The sequence below is a fragment of the Mercenaria mercenaria genome, chromosome 11, assembly GCF_021730395.1.
Source record: "Mercenaria mercenaria strain notata chromosome 11, MADL_Memer_1, whole genome shotgun sequence".
Taxonomy (NCBI): domain Eukaryota; kingdom Metazoa; phylum Mollusca; class Bivalvia; order Venerida; family Veneridae; genus Mercenaria; species Mercenaria mercenaria.
This window is the reverse complement of record NC_069371.1, coordinates 35,567,612-35,591,113: the sequence shown is the minus strand read 5'-3', so window position 1 is coordinate 35,591,113 and position 23,502 is coordinate 35,567,612. Positions and strand designations below refer to the sequence as shown.

The 23,502-nt window shown below is 35.3% G+C and overlaps 1 protein-coding gene across 1 annotated transcript in view; it reads left to right on the top strand.

Moving 5' to 3' along the window:
• The window catches only part of LOC123532481 (ATP-citrate synthase-like), a 112,902-nt gene that overhangs the window by 20,794 nt on the left and 68,606 nt on the right, over nt 1-23,502 (top strand). The window contains exons 3-6 of the mRNA XM_053517133.1: nt 2,312-2,434; nt 16,027-16,089; nt 17,358-17,548; nt 18,703-18,782. Of these exons, the coding sequence (XP_053373108.1) occupies nt 2,312-2,434; nt 16,027-16,089; nt 17,358-17,548; nt 18,703-18,782 (457 nt within the window). The remainder of the gene's footprint in view (nt 1-2,311; nt 2,435-16,026; nt 16,090-17,357; nt 17,549-18,702; nt 18,783-23,502) is intronic.

Genomic DNA, 23,502 nt, shown 5'->3' with positions numbered 1-23,502 from the left:
AAAAAAACTTTGACCTTGACATTGACCTAATGACCTACTTTCACATTTTTGAAGGTACAGGCTTCAAATTTGGACCACATGCATAGTTTTGTATTCTGAAATAAAATTTGACCTTGATTTTGACCTAGTGACCTACTTTTACATTTCTCAAGCTACAGCCTTCAAATTTGGACCACTTGCATAGTTTTGTGTACTGAAATGACCTTTGACCTTTACATTGACCTAGTGACCTACTTTCACATTTCTAAGGTACAGGCTTCAAATTTGGACCACATGCATAGTTTTGTATTCCAAAATAAAATTTGACCTTGATTTTGACCTAGTGACCTCCTTTTACATTTTTGAAGGTACAGGCTTCAAATTTGGACCACATGCATAGTTTTGTGTACCGAAACAAACTTTGACCTTTACATTGACCTAGTGACCTACTTTCACATTTTTGAAGGTACAGGCTTCAAATTTGGACCACATGCATAGTTTTGTATTCCAAAGTAAAATTTGACCTGGATTTTGACCTAGTGACCTACTTTTACATTTCTCAAGCTACAGCCTTCAAATTTGGACCACTTGCATAGATTTGTGTTGTGTACGGAAATGAAATTTGACCTTGAGCTAGTCAGTAAGTCTTGAAATTTGGAACACTCAAAAATGGCACATTGGTGGGCGCCAAGATCACTCTGTGATCTCTTGTTGTATATACTAACCATTAGTTAAAATTATTTACGGTAATTTAATTTTTATCATTGAATGAAAGTATTATGTTCTGTTACAATGCTTTTACAGTTGTTTTCATGATAGAATATTTAACCTTTACCCTGCTTAATTTCTAAAATGGACTGTTCCATCATGCAGTTTGGGCAATACCATTTATTATTCAAAGGGGTGTTCACTGGAAATTTACTAATTGAATAGCGAACAGTGCAGACCATGATCAGCCTGCACGGATGTGCAGGCTGATCTTAGTCTGCACTGGTCGCAAAGGCAAAGCCAATCGCCGCCAGCAGGCTAAGGGTTAAGGTGGTGGACCAGTAGTAACGCTCGGAAATTTCTGTGCCATGACAATTTCAGGGTTCTTAGAATCTGTCGTAACAAAAAATTTCTTTTTGATAAGGACAAGAGAACGCGGAAATCACGTGAAATATAAGGATTGCCATTTATGGGCTTGTTACCTTTAAGCGTTCACATTTTGCGTGAGACACACAACATGACATTGAATGGCTTGCCCTTTACATGTACCAGTCCAGTCTTGACATTCCTTTAGCTTTTGAAAGACAAATGAGTGTGGATCAATGAAAAATAACATGTGCCTGTTAAACTTTTAACCTGCTGGTGGCAAGTGATTTAACCTTTGCGACCAGTGCAGACCATGATCAGCCTGCACATCCTGGTCCGCACTGTTAGCTGCTCAGTCAGTAAATTTTTAATGAACACCCCTTTGGATAATAAGTGGTTCTGCCCATATTCAATGGTGGACCAGTCAATTTTAGAAATTTAGCAGGGTAAAGGTTAAGTTTTAAATAAAAAGACTGAAAGCATTCTTGGAGCTTTTGTTTATTTACTTACTATTGAGGTTGTGAGCAGATATGCTTTAGGTCTCTCTTGAAAATTTTAGATGACTGGATATACAGGTCAGCTTTCCTCAGTCAAACGCCTTCAAAAAGTCACCATTTTCAAAGAACTGTTAGTTTTGATTCATTTGCAATTGCATGCAAGTGTTGAAATTTCACATAATTAAGTGGAACACAGTTTTCAGCAATTGTTTATTTTTATTTCTTTACAAATGGCATTCATTTTCAAAGGGGGACATCTTTTTCAGAATATTTTCAGTACGGGACAGTATGGCAGAACATGTAATGGTTAAGTAAAATATTGGTAATGATGTTATTCGTTTATAAAATATTTCTATGTTTTGGTGATATACTCCTAAACCTTAACTTTTTGCCGGATATATTTTTTTGCCATTCCTGACCCCAAACCCTTTCAGCGGGGGATACCAATTCATCGAATTTGCTTGTTACCAAATGAAATGCACTTACATTATTGTTATACTGATTTGTAGATCTGCATTTATCTTTGTTACTTATAATGAAGGGTAGAAGCAGGTTTGATATGTTGCGGCTTTGTTGTGGGAGGATGGGGGCAGGGTGAAGAGTAGGGAGAAAGAATTATAAGCATACTGTTAGCATCAGCATGAAGAAGAAGTGACATTTCTACAGGTATTTGATAATTTTGCTTCCTCCTAAACCACAATGTAAAACTAAAAGAATCGCTTTATATCATTTTAGACAGGTGTTTTGTTTTTGTCTTGCAGAAACTTGTTGTGAAACCAGATCAGTTGATAAAAAGACGAGGAAAGCTTGGTTTGATCAAAGCAGGGACAGATCTTGCTGGTGTTCAGGAATGGCTGAAACCCAAACTTGGAAAGGATTTCACGGTAATTCAGTAGTTTTAGATGTAATTTCATTAATATTTAAGCCATACTGATTTTGTTTTGTTTAATGTCTTCGTGTGCTTTACCACAAGAAGAATATTTTAGACAGGACATTCTTTAATTGAATTCCACATGACATCATTCTGCTATTTCCTTGAATTCCATTATGACTTTATTGGATTAATTGGAAAGGCATGAATTGAGAACTTCAATTTTAATAGGACATTAATTTTGAGGTATAAAGAAGAAGTTGCCCTGTAATCTAGAATCTTTTGATTTTATTAACATTTATGAAAATATTTAGTATATTTTGATTAAAACAGCAGTAAAGACTAGGAACATGGAATAACTTTATAGTATACTTAGATTTAAGATCACACTTCCGGCAAAGGTTTAATTCATATTCAATGAAGAACAAATACAGTCGAACTTTGTTTGCTTGAAATCGACGAGACCGGCAAAATTTGTTTGAATTAAGGTAGTTTGAACCGTCGAAAATTATACATTAAATAGGGATTTTGTTGGGACCTGACAATGAGTTTTAGCAAAAGGTGGCATTCTAATTATCAGACATACAATGTTTGAACTGTTTATCCATCCATTCATCCATCCATCCATGTGTCTCACTAATTTATCAGACACCCTTTAAATGATGTTATGTTCCAAGTTATGTAGCAAAATCATTTAAATTTCATGATTTTTTACCATCTAAATGATAAGTGGGCATAATGGATCATATTGCCAAGAGTTTCATATTAGATTTTATTTTGTACTTTGGACTTAATGATGTTTTAAAGTTCTATGTACAGATCTGTACAGAGACATCTATAAAGTCTGAATTCAGCAAGTAAAATTTTCCATTTTCATTCATTTTATGTTCAAAGGTTCTTCTTCTTTCTTCTTTTCGTTCGCGCATAGCGATATTGCATGGTGCTGTGGTTCGTTAAGAGAGTGCCAATGGCCCAGCACCTCTGTCTTCAACTTTCTAGGTTTCTTTCAGGGTTACCTCACCCTTAGTTCCGAGTTAAAACCCTATCCTGGGAACACAGGAGCTATTTGTCCCATAGCTGGGGGTCTGTTCATAGGCATCAGGGCGTGTCCACACACTGGTGGGCCTGGCATGCCACATGTCTGGGGGCAGACCTCCTCCGAGTCCCCTGCAGTTCTGCCTGAGGCCGCAAGGTGCTCAGTTACTGTGTGGCGCCATCTCAGAGACACTGCAAAAGGGCTTGTCTGCAGAGAGGCTATGTACTGGCAGGGAAGACTTAGCACTCGGCTCCTTTTTCACCAGAAGGCTAGCCAGCAGTGGAGGCTGAAAGCGGAAGGTGACAAGCACACAACACACAGCACACCACACAGCACACCACACTTGACGCATCAGCAGACCAATTGCCACAGGCGCACAGTTCAAAGGTTGATATCCACAAATTATATCCCTACAAAGTAGCCAGATTTTGAAAAAAAAAACCCCTGAAGAAATTTGGTGCCAAAGGAAATAAAAAGATGTGGTTTATTAAATCACTGTAGAAACAGATATGTAACATTAGCTGGCAGAGTAATTTTCATTGGGACTGTATATATCCATTGTAACAGTTGTTAGACCCTCCTCTTCCCTTTTAAAGCAATATCTTGTCTCCGATATAATATTTCTCTAGCATTTTATAACTTTCTATGTCTTGAAATCTGGCATTTCCCAGTACAATCAATTCTTTCAAATGGGTGCTATCAATCTTGGGTATTGATCAGTTGTTATACAGTTTTGTATTCTATAGAAAATTTGCCATAAAGCTGAGGTCAATACATTTTGGAAGAAAAAATGATTTTTACTTGGTAGCAGTAGGCATGCAATGATTTTTAACAAAATGGTGCTGTGCAGATGTTTGTATAATGCAGTCATTATTCAGTATCATTAAGACGAAAAGATGTATGACTTTGGATTTTTCCAGAAACATCTTTATCCAGCTTCAGAATGGTTTCTTTGTTCTGAAGGTCTGTCTTTTAAATAGGAGCCTCCATGGCCTGGTTGTTAATTAATAAGGTTTCTACCTCTAATTGTTTGCCCACCACCATTGCAGGTGCACAACCCCTCTTGGGGTGTAGAATTCTTTCATGTGAGAGAGATATTATAGTTAGACCGAGGAGGGTTAATGATTCTCCCCAGGTGCCCCCTTCTGCTTGAAAAAATGTACAGAGGGACACCGTCTTCCTCTACATATAAAGCTGGATAGTCAAAAAGACTAATGTAGCTACCAGGACTGAAATTCTACAGATATTTTTACATTTAGGGTAATATTCCTGCATTCAAATAGTTGAGCATTGGCTGTCTTACGGACAGCTCTTGTTTGCTACTCTGGTTTGAAAAAGTTGAAGTCTATGGGAAAATCACAATTTTGATAACATTTTCGCAAACAGGAAATTTTGTACAATGTAGATTTTAATGAAACTTCTCACAATCATAAATAAACATCTTGTCTATAATATGGTGAAATAAAATATATATGTCTTTGCTTAATGTTTTTGAAATGTTTGCCCATGATAAAAGAGATTGATCTGCATAATATTATTTCAAGCTGATTTTAACGGAATTTTTAACTTACTTAATGTGTCAAATGCTTTAATATATCATATTTATATCTTTAAAAAGATAGTAAACATTGTCATTCTAATTAATTTACTCAATCATGGGTTGCCATTTATTCATAAAAGATTTTTTATTTCCAGTATGCTGAGTTCACACTTTATTCTCAGTTATCCGGATAAAAGACATTTTGCCATTACTTTCGGTTGTATCAAAGGTGCAGAAGTACCTTAAAAGAAAACTACTTAAAATTGCTTATTATGTCTCCCACCACACAGTGGTGTGGGAGACATATTGATTTACTCCAGTCTGTGTGTCTGTCTGTCTGTCTCTGTCTGTCACAAAGCTTGTGCGCACTCTAAGTCAAACATTTCTCATCCAATCTTCACCAGACTTTAACAAAATGTGCTTGCCAATAACTCCTTGGCCAAGTTCGATAAGCAGCCAATTCGGCCCAGGCACTTTGGAGTTATGGCCACTGACTTAAAATTACGGAACCATTCATACAAGTCCATCTAGACTCACTAAATATATTATATATAAGAACAGACTTACTATTCAGATGATTAGGCAGTTGTGGGAGACATGCGCTTTTCTCAAAAGCAGCTCTAGTTTTAAATGTCATTTTACACGACTGGTTCCATGTTACACTATAAAATGTACAATGCACATAATACACTCAGTAGGCTTTTTGAAACAGACGTTAGTTGTTTTCATTTTGTCCAAACAAATCTGATAAATTATCTATAAGAGGGATGTGCTTACAGCAGTCATGTTACTGTTTAGCAAATTAATGAGACAAAATCTTTGAGAATGTCACAGCTGAGTTTGATTGGATCAATGTTTGTGCTAAAATCATGCTAATTGTCCCATATAAGAAACATTATCCCCACAATATGTGTCTCCATATTAGCATGACAGTCACATTTATGTTCAATATAATGGTTATATCGTAAAGGGACTGGACTCCAGATTTAGGCTAAAGATGCTCTAAAAAATTCTTTGAAATTGAAGTTTGGTAATATTATGATCATTAGAACATGGTCAAGATTATGTTTCTAAACAAAGAAGTATAAAATACACAGAATGGCAACTGGCTATAGTCTCGCGTAATCTCATGTCGGAGCGTGAATCGGCGTTATCTTAGTAAAAACAAAGATCGGCTGGTATGGAGTTCAATTTGTACCTTTAAAACTATATCTAAAATACATGTTAGCTTCTAAAACAACAGTAGTTTGATGTGAAATAGTCTTAAGACACAAAGTACACGTTTCTTACCATCAAAAGGAGCGTGGTCATACGGAGATAATTAATTTACCGATGAATAATTGCTTGCGCATACAAAATGGCGAGTGGAGAACGCGTCACTTCCGGTAAACGAGATCTCATTCAGTTATCACGTTTTTTTGGCGTGATTTGCTCTATATGCCTTTCAAGCTGCCAATCTATTTATTATCCCCCGACGAAAGTCGGAGGGATATAGTTTTGGCGTTGTCCGTCCTTCCGTCCGTCTTTCCGTCCGTCCGTCCGTCCTTCCGTCTTTCCGTCCGTCCGGAGCCATATCTAGGAAATGGTTGGGGATATTTATTTAAAACTTCATATACATGTTCACCACAATGAGTTCTTGTGGCCCGTCAAGTTTCAGTCAGATTGCCCAAGTAACACCAGAGTTATGGCCCTTAGAAGTTTCTAGTGTTAACTATATAGGGTACTATAAATATGGCAATTTCTGCATCATAACTTTTGATATATTTGACCTAGAACTATGAAACTTAAACAGAATTTAGATCACCATAATGTGATTGTGTACACACAATTTCATTTGGATTTATTTGTAAATTAAGAGTTATTGCCCTTTAATTGTATAAAAATCCACATATTTGTACATAACAAACTTACCATTTTGTAGAATTTCATTAAATTTCTTTCATTCTTTTCCATGAACATTTATTGTAAACATGTGAAGTCGTGTACCCACACCTGGTCACCCCCTTACCTTGATCACACACCTCCCCCACATCCCCCGACACCTCCCCCCGCCCCCAAAAAAAAAAAAAAAAAAAAAATTCATTCCTTATTTTAGATTTTTTTCAAACAAACTTCATATACATGTTCACCACTATGAGGTTATGGGGCCCATCAAGTTTCAGACAGATTGCCCAAGTAACACCAGAGTTATGGCCCTTAGAAGTTTCTAGTGTTAACTATATAGGGTACTATAGATCTATAGATATGCCAATTTCTGCATCATAACTTTTGATATATTTGACCTAGAACTATGAAACTTTAACAGAATTTAGAGCACTATAATGTGGTTGTGCACAGACAATTTTGTACAGATTTCTTTTTGTAACTTCAGAGTTATTGCCCTTTAATTGTCTAAAAATCCACATATTTGTACATAACAAACTTACCATTTGGCAGAATTTCATTAAATTTCTTTCATTCTTTTCTGTGAACATTTATTATAAACATGTGAAGTTGTGCACCCACACCTGGTCACCCACTTGCCTTGGTCACACCCCCCCCCCCCCCCCACCCCCCCCCCCCCCCACACACCCACACACTCCAAAAAAAATTTTTTTTTTTCATTTCTTATTTTAGATTTTTTTCAAACCTTCCAAGTTGTACCATTCCCCCACCTCACTTCTCCACCCAGTCATGCCCACCACTGATCATGCATCCTCTGCCCCCCCCCCCCCCCCCACTCCAACTTCACCCTTTTACCTTTTTTTTTTCATTTTTAATTTTCAATCAATATTTATAATCAGCATGTGAAATTTTGTTTCCTCTCCCATTCCCCTGCACCCCCACCCACTAAAAAAATAAATATATACATATATCTATATATAGATATATATATTTGCATTCCTTTTTTTTTTTTTTTTTAAATGTTTAAACCTTCAACATGTTAAGTTGTGACTGCACAAACCTTGCCCTCAGCCATGTTCAAGATATCTTACCTGTGTTCTCTTAAGGACATCTGATCTTTTAAGTTCAAATGTACATGTAAAACAGCAACACCTGGTGCCAAACCACTCAAAGACAATATTTCATTCCAGTTAAACTTCAAGCTCACATTTCAATTAACTGCATTTAATTTTAAAAGCTAAGCTTATTACAGTAAGCATATCCCATTCAAAATAAATTCTTTAGTCAGGATCAAAGTATCATACATTTATTATGTACTGTTTAATTAAACATTTGTTTTCTGTTAAATTGATTTTGACTTATGAAATTATTTGCTTCTTATTAACATCCTTAACTTTTTGCCGGATATATCTTTTTGCCATTCCTCACCACAAACCCTTTCGGCGGGGGATACCAATTCATCGAATTTGCTTGTTTTTATCTTTGTTCTAAACAATCTTAAAAAGTGCAAAATCAAGAAGAAGAAAAATCATATCTGAAGTGGAAATTACTTTGGCAATAAAGAAGTAACTTAAAGTTCCAAAGCCTGCAATAATTTCGTGATATCAGAATTTTTTATTTTTTCCGTTGTTGTTTGATCTGGAGGTTGGTGCCTTTAGGTTTAACCTGTTTTGTGCTCTGAAAAGAGTTTTGGTATTCCTCTGTTCTTAACATGTATGAACAAGTATATACCCTGTTAGTAGGACACAATGTATTAGTGTGGTATATTATGATATTTTGGTCTTTGTATATCTGCTTTTAATGCTATGAATTTAGTTTTCATTTCTAAAATTTTCCATCTTAAATATCGGGGGAAAAAAAGGAAAAAATTAAGCTGTATTTTGCAGCTGAAAATAAAAATATCATCTTTAAACATTACCACACATTCTGTGAACATTTTGTTCTGTTTGGAAAGTTATGAGTTTTTGGTGTTAATTTTGAGGCCAGCGAGTCCCTTTTAGTTCCTAAGTATATAAGTATTGTCTCAAGCTGGGTGATTTACTGATAGTTCCGTTAACCTTAAGACTCGGCAAGTGGATTTAGATACAGCCGATTTTACCAGTAAATGTCTGTATTAGGAATCAATATAATAGAAGAGGTCTATAATTTGGTTGCATTTCTACATTGATTTTGTCGATAGGGCTTGATTAGGTAGAAGACGTTTATTTTCTATTTCATTGGACAATTTATGTGTGAGATAGACCTCAGAAATATCAAGCGGTATTTCTCAGATTTTCATTAATTTTCTGCGGAAAGATCAAGCAAGATAAAAGTTAATCTATAACAAAATCTGGGCAAATTAACTTTAGAAGTTAACCATATCTGGTTAACTTCTATATAATATGTATTTGTTACAAAGTAATGAAAATATCAGAAAGTTGTGTCTGTGTGTAATTTACTTAGTACTGTTAGGCCAACATTTTTTTTATTTTCTGGTTTACGGGAGATTTTTCAAAAAATTTGGGTGGGGGTGGGGGGGGGGGGGGGGACAAATAAAAATAAAAGTCCCAATTTTGAGCAGTCGACCAAATAAATAAAAACGTCCAAAAGGATACAATTTTTTTATTTTTTTGTAAACCACAGAAAACAAGCTTGCAAGCTTAAATTGCATACACGCTCACAAATGAACTATTCTGAACTGGTTTATATCTCATCATCTCAGTATACTGTTGTTTTCTTTATGTGTAGCTTGTATGAATAATGCCATTTTCAAAGTCATCAAGGATACCGCTATTTGTGTTTTTGTATGTATCTTATTTTGTGGTAAAAATAGACATATGGAAACATTTTTCATAATAAAATATACATATACCACAGTTGACATTGTCATATCATAAGAACACTGCATAATGTTTATTATATAAACATGAATAAAAACTGCTATTAAAATGGGGATATACAGTGACTACTTTAGGTCTGCATCCTGCATACATGCATATTACTTCGCTGGAGATGCAGTCTTAAAGGTGGATAATCAGATTTTGGCCATGTAACGGATTTGTTTGAAACTTTAATGTCTGATCATTTACACCCATTTATGTTCTCTTAACGCTTAATACAAGTTAGATTTTCACTGGAGGTATTTTTAAAATTTAATTTTCCTATCCGGGTTGCCCAACCAAGATAGAGTTATTTTATCATAAGTATAAATTTGAGAAACATACTTTGCCTAAGGAAAGGTATAAATATTAGACATATTGTAATATATTTGTAAAAAATTTGCATTAACAATTATGTATTTAGTTGTTATTCATTAGAAACGCAAGTTTGAAAAAATATTATTATCTCCCTTTGTCTATCTTGGTTGCGCAACCAAGATAGATTGGAAATAAATGAATTCAGAACATATACACACAGCTTTAAAGCTTGCCTTTTGGTTAGGATTGTTAAATACTTAATATTTCTATCAAATGCAAATGTAAAACTAGAAATTGTATCGAAATAAGAAGAAATATCCAGCTTTTTAAATACTTTCATATTAAAGGGGAGTAATTACAAAAATTTATAAAAATTAATAAAATATACATTTCCAATAGGAATCTATCTCTATGTAATGGGTCTTTTGTTCCTTAAATAAATCTCTACCAGAATATACAAAAAGTAAAAAATGTCATAAATGTTGTTTAAATATGATTGACCACCTTTAAAAGACAGGCACTGTCATACTAGAAATGAAAAGTTACGAATTGATAAATATTATGCACACTGACTTTAAAATTAAATTGCTTTGGTAAAGTTTCAGTGGCTCGAATATTGTGTTATATTTTACCGACTGTCAGTGCCACCTATATTGTATGACAAGCCAAAACAATCTGAATTTTGATTCAGTTAAAATGTGTACAAAATAACAACCACTCGACTGATGTTCAAACAACTGAGATGGGACTTGGAATTATTAAGTTATGAGTCCGAAAAAACATTTATTACTTGATATGTCATTATGTGTTCCTCAGTGTCAAAACCATATGTGGCATACCGGTATAGTGTCTGAATGTTCATCCCATACTTACTTTCAAAGGGTCTTCTTACAGATTTTATCGATATACTTAAGTGAACATGAGAATATTGCTGGGAGTTTCATGTCTGATAATTATCTTTTGAGTTACTGTAGCTGGCTAGAACTTTAGTCAAACTTATTTTACGCAGTTCTAAGAAATATTGAGAGAATCTTTTTCATATGGCCATTAGTTCCACTCGGACTGTCCAATTATTTTGACTAGTTTGAATCTTTAAAATATCACATTTATCATTGTAAAGCAATTGCAGGTACATGTGTCATTTTACATTGAAATTGCACTTTATATAGAACAGAACTACTGAAAATTGTGGCATTAGTTATTTTTTTTTTCTTCTCTATCCCTCAAGTCTTCAAAGTAAAAAAAAATGTGTTTAGCAAGTTGACTCACTTTTGCTCTTCCGTCTTGCCATTTCATTGGTTTCTTTCCTTTTTAGCTCATCTGATTTTTTGAAAAAAAATGATGAGTTATTGTCATCACTTGAGCGGTTGTCGGCGTCGGCGTTGCCTGGTTAAGTTTTATGTTTAGGTCAGCTTTTCTCCTAAACTATCAAAGCTATTGCTTTGAAACTTGGAATACTTGTTCACCATCATAAGCTGACCCTGTATAGCAAGAAACATAACTCCATCTTGCTTTTTGCAAGATTTATGGCCCCTTTTGTACTTAGAAAATATCAGATTTCTTGGTTAAGTTTTATGTTTAGGTCAACTTTTCTCCTAAACTATCAAAGATATTGCTTTGAAACTTGGAATACTTGTTCACCATCATAAGCAGACCCTGTACATCAAGAAACATAACTCCATCTTGCTTTTTGCAAGACTTATCGCCCCTTTTGGACTTAGAAAATCAGTTTTCTTGGTTAAGTTTTATGTTTAGGTCAGCTTTTATCCTAAACTATCAAAGCTATTGCTTTAAAACTTGCAACACTTGTTCACCATCATAAGCTGACCCTGTACAGCAAGAAACATAACTCCATCTGCTTTTTGCAAGATTTATGGCCCCTTTTGGACTTAGAAAATATCAGATTTCTTGGTTAAGTTTTTTGTTTAGGTCAACTTTTTCTCTTAAACTATCAAAGCTATTGCTTTGAAACTTGCAACACTTGTTCACCATCATATAGTTGACCTGTACAGCAAGCAACATAACTCCATCCTGCTTTTTGCAATAATTATTGCCCCTTTTGGACTTAGAAAATCATTTTCTTGGTTGAGTATTATGTTTAAGGCAACTTTTCTCATAAACTATCAAAGCTATTGCTTTAAAACTTGCAACAGTTTTTCACAATCATAAGTGGACACTGTACATCAAGAAACATAACTCTATCCTGCTTTTTGCAAGAATGATGGCCCTTTTTAGACTTAGAAAATCATGGGTAGGACAATATTTCTATTATACAAAAAAAATCAGATGAGCGTCAGCACCCGCAAGGCGGTGCTCTTGTTAATGAATTGTGGTATTTTTCTGACAGTCCCACATGAATTTGATCGTTGTCCAATTATAATAAACAGACAACAAATCTCGTACATGTGATACACCAGATTTTTCAACATCTGGACAGCGTTGACAGGTGAAGGTCTTTTTTCGTAGGTGATTACTCCTAATGTCGAGCTTTAGATGTTGTATTTTCTACCCAGATCAAATTTGTTTACAATACTTGTTATCTCTGCCAACTTATTAAAGATTATTGTCTGTAAACTTGTATATTTTTCCTATTTAATTTCACACAATGTACATTCATGTAGGCCGCCATTTTTCATGCGTCTACTGATCTAGATTAAAAACCTCTACCATACAGTTAAACTTTTATTTTTGGCAGCAGCAATTATGGACGGTCGGCGGGTAAAATGAAAATAAAAATACTGAAAATGACTTTTATTTTTATTTTGTTTTGTCAAAAAGTAGTGTCGGCGCTCACGTAAACCGGAAAATTAAAAAATGCTGGCCTTAATTTGGAAAAAATCTGACATGGTAAAGTCGAATTGTATTGGGTATAAAATACATGGTTGGATTGTGACTGAAACACATGGCTAGAAATGAAATACACATACTGTTCAGTAATTAACACATGGTATTGTTTTTAGCTCTCTTTTTGTGATCGCTCGGCGTTCGACATCAGTCGTCTGTCTGTATGTCTGTCTGTCGTCTGTCCGTCAACATTTAGGCTGTATTTTTCAACTGATCTTCATGAAATTTTGTCAGAATGATTACCTTGGTGAAATCTAGGCCAAGTTCGAAAATGGGTCATCTTGGATCAAAAACTAGGTCACTAGGTTAAATCAAAGAAAAACCTTGTGTATGCGATAGAGGCAGTATTTTTCAATTAATCTTCATGAATTTTGATCAGAATGATAATCTTGATGAAATTTAGGCTGAGTTCAAAAATGGGTCAACTGGGTTCAAAAACTAGGTCATTAGGTCAAATCAAAGAAAAACCTTGTGTATGCGATAGAGGCTGTATTTTTCAATTAATCTTCATGCATTTTTGTCAGAATGATTGCCTTGATGAAATCTAGATCAGGTTTGAATATGGGTCATCAGGGATCAAAGAGTAGGCCACTAGGTCAAATCAAAGGAAAAGCTTGTATATGCGATAGAGGCTGTATTTTTCAATTGATCTTCCCGAAATTAAGTCAAAATGATAACCTTAATGAAATCTAGAATGAGTTTGAAAATGGTTCCTCTGGGGTCAAAAAGTTGGTCACTAGGTCAAATCAAAGAAAAACCTTGTGTATGCAATAGAGGCTGTATTTTTCAATTTATCTTCATGAAATTTGGTCAGAATTATTGCATTAATCAAATCTAGGTGAAGTTTGAATATGGGTCATCTTGGGTCAAAAATTAGGTCACTAGGTCAAATCAAAGAAAAACTTTGTGTAGGCGATAGAGGTTGTATTTTTCGATTGATCTTCCTGAAATTAAGTCAGAATGATTGCCTTGATGAAATCTAGGTCAAGTTTGAATATGCATCATCTTGGATCAAAAAGTAGGTCACTAGGTCAAAGCAAAGAAAAACCTTGTATATGCGATAGAGGCTGTATTTTTCAACTGATCTTCATGAAATTTTGTCAGAATGATAGCCTTGATGAAATCTAGGTCAAGTTCAAATATGGGTCATCTGGGTTAAAAAACAAGGTCACTAGGTCTAATCAAGGAAAAACCTTAGGTATGCAATAGGGGCTGCATTTTACACTGGATTTTCATAAAATTTAGTCACAATGGTTGCCTTGATGAAATCTAGGTCAAATTTGAATATGGGTAGTCTTGGGTCAAAAACTAGGTCAGTAGGTCAAGTCAAAGAAAAACCTTGTGTATGCGATAGAGGCTGTATTTTTCAATTGATCTTCATGAAATTTGGTCAGAATAATAGCCTTGATCAGATCTAGGTCAAGTTCGAATATGGGTCATCTGGGGTCAAACACTAGGTCACTAGGTCAAATCAAAGAAAATACTTATTTATACTTAAGATTTTTGCTCCAATTTTAATGATAATTGGTCAGAATATTTTTTTTGATGAAATCACTAGGTCAAACATGTTTACACTGTTATGGTGTGTTTCTCAGGTGAGCGACCTAGGGCCATCTTGGCCCTCTTGTTTAAAGAATGCACAGTTTGGCGTCCTGGAAACCAACCATTATTTCATACCTAAATGGTAATTAATAGTCTATATAAGACCAAATAAAAAAAGAAAAGACTAAAAGTCACGTGACACCCACTGACCAGAACTCAGCGCAGTCAACTGAGGAAGGCTATGCGATATAGCCGAAATATCCAGGTAAAAAAAGAAACAATTGCTCTAAGTAAATGGATTTATTCAAAAAATAAAAAAGAGACTTTAATTGTGTAAAAGTAGGATCTAAGAAATTTAAAGTTCTCAGAAGATTATATTTCTTTGTTCTTACATATGTATTAGTTTAATTTAACACACCAATGAAATCTACGAAAATCACTTCCAAGCTTACAGATATTTGCAATGATTTCAGACAAGTCTGTATTAGGAATCAATATAATAGAAGAGGTCTGTGATTTGGTTGTGTTTCTACATTAATATTGTCGATAGGGCTTGATTAGGTAGAAGACGTTTATTTTGTTCTTCACTGGACAATTTATGTGTAAGATAGATGGAAGAAATTTTCACTGACTGGAAAAACCTTATATTTTTACAGAAAAATCTAACAGAGAAAATTATTTTCAGAATCATGAGGATGATTCTGATGTCAAAGTCTGATGCATAAATATCAATATTGCATGTACATTATATACATGGAATGAGAGGTACCTTGAAACAAGAAATTGAAATAATTTCATATAGGGTATTACAAGACAATTGAATTTAAGGTAGCAGACCCATGATGACACATCATGGTTTTCAGTAAAAGGCAGAAAATGCTGAAATCGCATTACAGAGAAAACTTGCTTTACTTATTGTCATAACAAGTACATTACCTTAAGAAATAGTTGAAATGTAGGATACGATTGTTGATTGTGTGTTATTTAGAAGCCAGGCTGTGATTTTTGTACTTCTAGGCATATGCATATCTGTAGGTTTTTGTTCTTTATTTTCATTTAGCTTCTGAGGTATCAGAATTCAGAGCATTACAAATTTTTCCCACAATACAGCGGTACAAGTTCTGTATGTACTTGTAAAACCAGTATCTGTAGTCTTGAATGTATATATATGCAACATCTATTATTATAGTGTCAGACTGTCAAGAAATCTTTTTCTAGATAAATCTTACAGCTTTCAAGGGTTATAGAAAGAACATGAATATATACCTTGCCAGGTTCATGAGTTTAATGGCCCTTTGAAAGTTTATATTGTCCTTTGAAAGTTTATATTGTCCACTGAATATTAGCCTTGTCCGGTTAACTCCTTTACAGGTTTTAAAGATCTTGCTGAAAAGTATCATTATAAAGTGAAACTGAGTATATACATGTACTACAGTGCTGCATACCCCAGCAGGTACAAATACTTGGACGGCCTCCCCCTCCTGTTTACAAACAAACAATAAATTAAAGGAATTGCAATCATATTGTTGTGAAAACAGCCTGAGGAAATGAGAAATGTAAACTTTACTTTTGGCAAATTTTAGATTGGAAGAGCTGTTGGAAGATTGAAGAATTTCATCATAGAACCATTTGTTGCCCATAAACAGGTAAGTTTGGATAATTATGACCTAAAAACAATATTACACTTCTTTGGTCTAATAGTGTGCAACCTACTTTTTTAACCAATCAGTGCAAGTTATTTTTAAAAAAATGTGGCTTCTTATTCCTGAAGACAAATGTGACTGAAGCAATGATTTTCGAAGAACAGCTCTACGCGCTGAAGAGCGTTGACACGACTGCAATTCTGATTGGTCAAATGTAGATTTCACACTATGTCTGCTACGCTCCATTTCCCTCCCTATCAGTTTCTTTTTCACAAAGAATTGACACTTCATAAACTCTGTCAGATTCTATAACTTGGGGGCCTGTGCATTAGGTCATAAAACTGAGCTGGAACCAGCCTAAGAATGGAGCCTTGCCATTAGGTAATTTCAAATTTGTGTTCAGAAACAAGCAGTCAGAAGCTGGAGTCTTGCAAATTGTTTTGAAACTAGGTATCATCCCTTGAACTCTGTATACTTACACTTTGTTAGTTTGTGACAGACTTATAAGCACCAATTATGTTCAGAACCCATTCAACTTCTTAGCTCACTTGACCACAAATTGCTCGGAGTGACCTACCGTGATCCTGTTTTGATAAAATCTCAGACGAGATTGAAACTGGGTTATCTGGGTTAAAGGCCTCCAGTTGTAATCATTGAAAAGCCTTGTTAACACTCTGTAGGTCATATTTTCTACTGGATCTGTATGGAACCTGATCAGCTTGTCTCTATAACTTGATCATCTGGAATCAGAAACTAGGTCACTAGGGTTAAATTATAAAAAAAAAAACACAAAAAACTTTTGTTAACACTCTAAAGGCCATATTTTCTAGACAAGGTCAGAATATTTCTTTGTAAAATCAAGATCAGGTGAGAAAAGGTGTCATCTGAGGACGAAAACTAGGTCACTAGGTCAAATCAAACAAAACCCTTGTTAACCCTCTATAGGCCATATTTTCTACCTGATCTATATGAAACCTGGTTAGAATGTCTTTATGAAAACTCTTTTTAGGCCATCTTTTCTATATGATATTTGTGGAATTTTTTGTCAGAATGGTTGTCTTTCTGAGAGTAACATGGATGTCAAGTTTGAAGAAGTAAGAACTTCAACTAGGTCAGAGACAGTTAAACTATTGTTGTTATAGTGACCACTGTAGTACTCCAAATAATGTTTTAACATGACTTCGCTTTGAGGTTAACAAACCTTGTAATGCTGAAGTACTGTTGAAATTTATATTATTTTGATCACCATGGATATGCATGATTGTTTCCAGACTGAGGAATTCTATGTATGTATATATTCTCATCGCTACGGTGACACATTACTCTTCCATCATGAAGGAGGAGTTGATATCGGAGATGTGGATGCCAAGGCTGTCAAGATGGATGTAGCGGTGGATGAGGAGTTGAACACTGCAGATGTAGAGTCCAAGCTACTTGCCAATGCTCCTGCAGAGGCTAAACAGTAAGGCCATTTGTTAGAAATATTTGTTGACAGATACCTGGTGGAATTTAAACTAAGTTTTTCAACTGCAGTTTTAATTTTAATGGTTCTCGCCATGGAGACAAATCTAGAGCAACTACTGATCTTTCTACAGCAGGAGAGTCATTTAAACATGCACACTATTGCAAAACTGTTTGTACTCATTGGGGGCTGATTTCATGGTTATCATGATTGCATCAATACATGAAATTTAATCCCAACAAACAAATTCTCCTTTTATATTCAAAAGTTGAAATCCTTTCATACCTGAAGATCATGGTTCTATCTAGGTATCCATCCAGACCTTGAGATTGTGGTTCCACCCTGGTATCTTTCCATAGCAGATCATGGTTCAAAGTATCAATCCATACCTAAAAATTGTGGTTTTGTCCAGGTATCCATCCATACCTGAAGATCATGGTTCTACCCAGGTATCAGTCCGTATCTGAAGATCATGGTTCTGCCCATGTATCAATCCATACCTGAAGATCATGGTCTACCCAGGTATCAATCAGTACCTGAAGATCATGGTTCTGCCAAGGTATCCATCCATACCTGAAGATCATGGTTCTACCCAGGCATCTTTCCCTACCTGAAGATGGTTCTACACAGGTATCCATCAATACCTGAAGATCATGGTTCTACCCAGGTATCTTTCCCTACCTGAAGATGGTTCTACCCAGGTATCCATCAATACCTGAAGATGGTTCTACCCAGTTATCTTTCCATACCTGAAGATCATGGTTCTACCCAGGTATCTTTCCATACCAGAAGATCATGGTTCTACCAAAGTATTCATCCATACCTGAATATGGTTCTACCCAGGTACCTACTTGAAACTTGTGGTTCTGTTCAGGTATCCATCCATACTGTCAAACGAGACAGTTTGATCTAATTAAGAACAGGCTTTTCAAGGGGACAGATTTTCAAGTGGAATAACAGATTTTGTGGTTGTGTCAGTCCATGACATTAAATCCTGAGGAACAAAGAAAATTCCTTTATACTTTCTCTGTAAACTGAAATCCAGGTTTTGGCCAAAACTAAGAAATTTCATGCTAATGAAATTAGATGATTTCATAGTACATGTGTTGGATATCAGTAGCAGCAGGATTGAACTATGTGAATTTATTTTTCAGAACGTTGGTCAACTTTATCATATGCCTGTACAAAGTCTACAGAGAACTTTTCTTCACATATTTGGAAATTAATCCATTAGGTGAGATTTTTTGGCATACATTTTGTCTTATATCACATTAAATTTTCATCTTTAATAGTTATATCTAGTCTGCTAATGCCATTTTGTAGTGAATTGCTGTTGAAACATAATGGTTACAAATTGTGAATTTAAGATGCAAAAAACATTATTTAATGAAATCTGGGTTTGTCCACATATTCTGAGGTTTAGATAAAGTTGTCAGGAAAAAGCTATAAAATGTAATATCAGGTTTTCTGTTGGATAGACAAAATTGTCAGTGTTAGGTATTAATGTGCTTTTAGACTTTATTACTATAAGATAATTCAAGCGTGTTGCTACCAGATTTCATTGTTTGGGCAAAAACAGCTGTTAATTTGTGAATTGCAAATTGTAAAGATAAAATGAATAGGAATTTTGTTTGCTGTGTATTGATACAACAGCAAAAACCACAAAATTTAGTCCTGACTTCATTTTACTAATCATGTAGGACAATGTGCCAGTTGTACAGATTAATATGGAGTTTTATAAGCATGTTTACTCGATATGGGTTAAACAGTTAGTTGGTATTATATCTACATTTCATTTACAAATAGAAAATAGAATGTGTATATTAGCATGTCAGCTTATTTGTTTGCCCGTATCAAATAAACAGTTCTACATTGTTCTGCTGAGATGACAGATAAACTTAAATGATTGGAGTGTCAGGCTGTTATGACCCCCCTTGTGAAGAAAAGGTGGTATATTGCTTTGTTCATTGCCTCCCTGTCTGTTGGTCAGTCTTTCTGTCTATAGACAATTTGGTTTCTGATTGCTTAATGTCAAAGTGGTAAACTTCATGGAATGTTTGCCTGTGGTCAATAGATGACCCCTATTGTTTTCGGGTTAAAATGCTAGTCCAAAGTCACAGTCACAGTTACATTGAGATTGAAAACAGTTTATTTTTCAATAAGTAAATAACGCTTTGGCTTACAATCATCAAATTTCAAAGGGCGATTATCTGTGGACTGTAGATTATTCCTGTTCTTTTGGGGACCAGTAGAGCAACGGTCATGATCATAGTGACCTCCAGACTGAAAAAAAAAAAATCAATTTCAGCTAAATTACTAAAGAACCCTCGGGCACACAGTTGCCAAACTTCATTGGATGATTGCATGTGGGAAGTAGATAACCCCTGTTGTTAGCTCACCTGAGCAGTGCTCAGGTGAGTTATTGTTATCGCTTGATGTCTGTCGTCTGTCTGTCTGTCAACATTTAGCTTGTGTATGCGATAGAGGCTGTATTTTTCAACTGATCTTCATGAAATTTTGTCAGAATGATTACCTTGAAGAAATCTAGGCCAAATTTGAAAATGGATCATCTTGGGTCAAAGACTAGGTCGCTAGGTCAAATCAAAGAAAAACCTTGTGTATGCGATAGAGGCTGTATTTTTCAATTAGTCTTCATGAATTTTGGTCAGAACGATTACCTTGATAAAATCTAGGCCAAATTCGAAAATGGTTCATCTGGGTCAAAAACTAGGTCACTAGGTCAAATCAAAGAAAAACCTTGGGTATGCGATAAAAGCTGTATTTTTCAATTGATCTTCATGAGTTTTGGTCAGAATGATTGCTTTGATGAAATCTAGGCCAGGTTCGAAAATGGGTCATCTGGGGTCAAAAACTAGGTCACTAGGTCAAAGCAAAGAAAAACCTTGTGTATGCGATAGAGGCTGTATTTTTCAACTGATCTTGATGAAATTTTGTCAGAATGATTACCTTGATGAAATCTAAGCCAAGTTCGAAAATGGGTCATCAGGGTTAAAAAAACTTGGTCACGAGAACAAATCAAAGAAAAACCTTGGCTATGCAGTAGGGGCTGTATTTTACACTGGATCTTCATGTAATCTGATCAGAATGTTGTCTGGATGAAATCTAGGTCAAGTGTGAATATGGGCCATCTAGGGTCAAAAACTAGGTCATTCGGTCAAATTAAAGAAAAACCTTGTGTATGCAATAGGGACTTCATTTTACACTGGATATTCATAAAATTTAGTCAGAATGATTACCTTGATAAAATCTAGGTCAGGTTAGAATATGGGTCATCTGGGTTAAAAAACTAGGTCACTAGGTCAAATCAAAGAAAAACCTTGTGTTTGCGATAGAGACCGTATTTTTCAAACGATCTTCATGAAATTTGGTCAGAATGATAACCTTGATGAAATCTAGACCAAGTTTGAATATGGGTCATCTGGGTTAAAAAACTAGGTCACTAGGTCAAATCAAAGAAAAACCTTGTGTTTGCGATAGAGACCGTATTTTTCAAACGATCTTCATGAAATTTGGTCAGAATGATAACCTTGATGAAATCTAGACCAAGTTTAAATATGGGTCATCTGGGGTCAAAAACTAGGTCTCTAAGACAAATCAAAGAAAAACATTTTGTATGCGATAGAGGCTGTATTTTTAGCTCACCAGTCACAAAGTGACAAGGTGAGCTTTTGTGATCACGTAGCTTCCGTCATCCCTCCGTCCGTGTGTAAACTTTTGCTTGTGACTACTCTAGAGGACACAGTTTTCATGGGATCTTTATGAAAATTAGTCAGAGTGTTCAACTTGCTGATATCTAGTTCAAGTTCGAAACTGGGTCACGTGCGGTCAAAAACTAGGTCAGTAGGTCTAAAAATACAAAAACCTTGTGACCTCTCTAGAGGCCATATTTTTCATAAGATCTTCATGAAAATTGGTCAGAATGTTCAACTTGATAATATCTAGGTCAAGTTCGAAACTGGGTCACGTCCGGTCCAAAACTAGGTTAGTAGGTCAAATAATAGAAAAACCTTGTGACCTCTGTAGAGGCCATATTTTTCATGGGATCTGCATGAAAATTGGTCAGAATGTTCATCTTGATGATATCTAGGTCAAGTTTGAAACTGGGTCAACTGCGATCAAAAGCTAGGTCAGTAGGTCAAATAATAGAAAAACCTTGTGACCTCTCTAGAGGCCATATTTTTTACAAGATCTTCATGAAAATTGATCAGAATGTTTATCTGGATGATATCTAGGTCAGATTCCAAACTGGGTCATGTCCAGTCCAAAACTAGGTCAGTAGGTCAAATAATAGAAAAACCTTGTGACCTCTGTAGAGGCCATATTTTTCATGGGATCTGCATGAAAATTGGTCAGAATGTTCATCTTGATGATATATAGGTCAAGTTCAAAACTGGGTCAACTGCGGTCCAAAACTAGGTCAGTAGGTCTAAAAACAAAAAATCCTTGTGACCTCCCTAGAGGCCATATTTTTCAATGTATCTTCATGAAAATTGGTCAGAATGTTCACCTTGATGATATCTAAGTCAAGTTTGAAACTGGTTCACGTGCAGTCTAAAAGTAGGTCATTAGGTCAAATAATACAAGAACCTTGTCACATCTCTAGAGGTCATATTTTTCATGGGATCTGCATGAAAATTGGTCAGAATATTCATTTTGATGATATCTAGGTCAAGTTCGAAACTAGGTCATGTGCGGTCAAAAACTAGGTCAGTAGGTCTAATAATAGAAAAACCTTGTGACCCTTGTAGAGGCCATATTTTTCATGGGATCTGCATGAAAATTGGTCAGAATGTTTATCTTGATGATATCTAGGCCAAGTTCGAAACTGGGTCAAATGCGGTCAAAAACTAGGTCAGTATGTCAAATAATAGAAAAACCTTGTGACCACTCTATCTGTATGAAAGTTGGTCTGAATGTTCATCTTGATGATATCTAGATCAAGCTTGAAACCGGGTCAACTACGGTCAAAAACTAGGTCACTAGGTCTAAACATAGAAAAACATTTTGACCTCTCTAGAGGCCATATTTTTCAATGGATCTTCATGAAAATTGGTGAGAATGTTCACCTTGATGATATCTAGGTCAAGTTCGAAACTGGGTCACGTGCGGTCAAAAAGTAGGTCAGTAGGTCTAAAAATAGAAAAACCTTGTGACCTCTCTGAAGGCCATATTTTTCATGAGATCTTCATGAAAATTGGTGAGAATGTTCACCTTAATGATATCTAGGTCAAGTACAAAACTGGGTCACATGCCTTCAAAAACTAGGTCATTATTTGACCTTCTTGTCCTTAAGTGCAATGATAACAGGTGAGCGATATAGGGCCATTTTGGCCCTCTTGTTTAATTGAGGTTCATGAAATTGGGTCAGAATGATTGCCTTGATCAAATCTAGGTCAAGTTTTAATGTAGGTCATCTTGGCCCCAAAACTAGGTCACTAGGTCAAATTGAAGAAAATACTTGTTTACACTTAAGAGACCACATTTTTGGCCCAATCTTAATGAAAATTGGTCAGAATATTTGTTTCAATGAAATCACTAGGTCAAACATGTTTACACTGTTATGGTGTGTTTCTCAGGTGAGCGACCTAGGGCCATCTTGGCCCTCTTGTTTTAGGGATTAGTAGGCAAAATTTCAAGGTCAGAGTGCAAGTCTGAAATTTAGACTGAAAACTTCAAAATGCTGAATTTTCTTTTTTGACTGGTCATTGTTATATTAGCATAATTATATTGTGATAAAACTTTGCATGAATGTTCATTTGGCAGCTACAGACATCTCTGCAAAGTTTCATCAAGATAAATATGTTTTTTACAAAGTTATGATAAATTGAATTTATGTCATTCTTAACTCTAAATCCAAGTTTCAGAATCTAACCATTGATGAATATGGGACCAGCTGTTGCTTAAAATATCTGTGTTAACTGTTAATTGTCTGT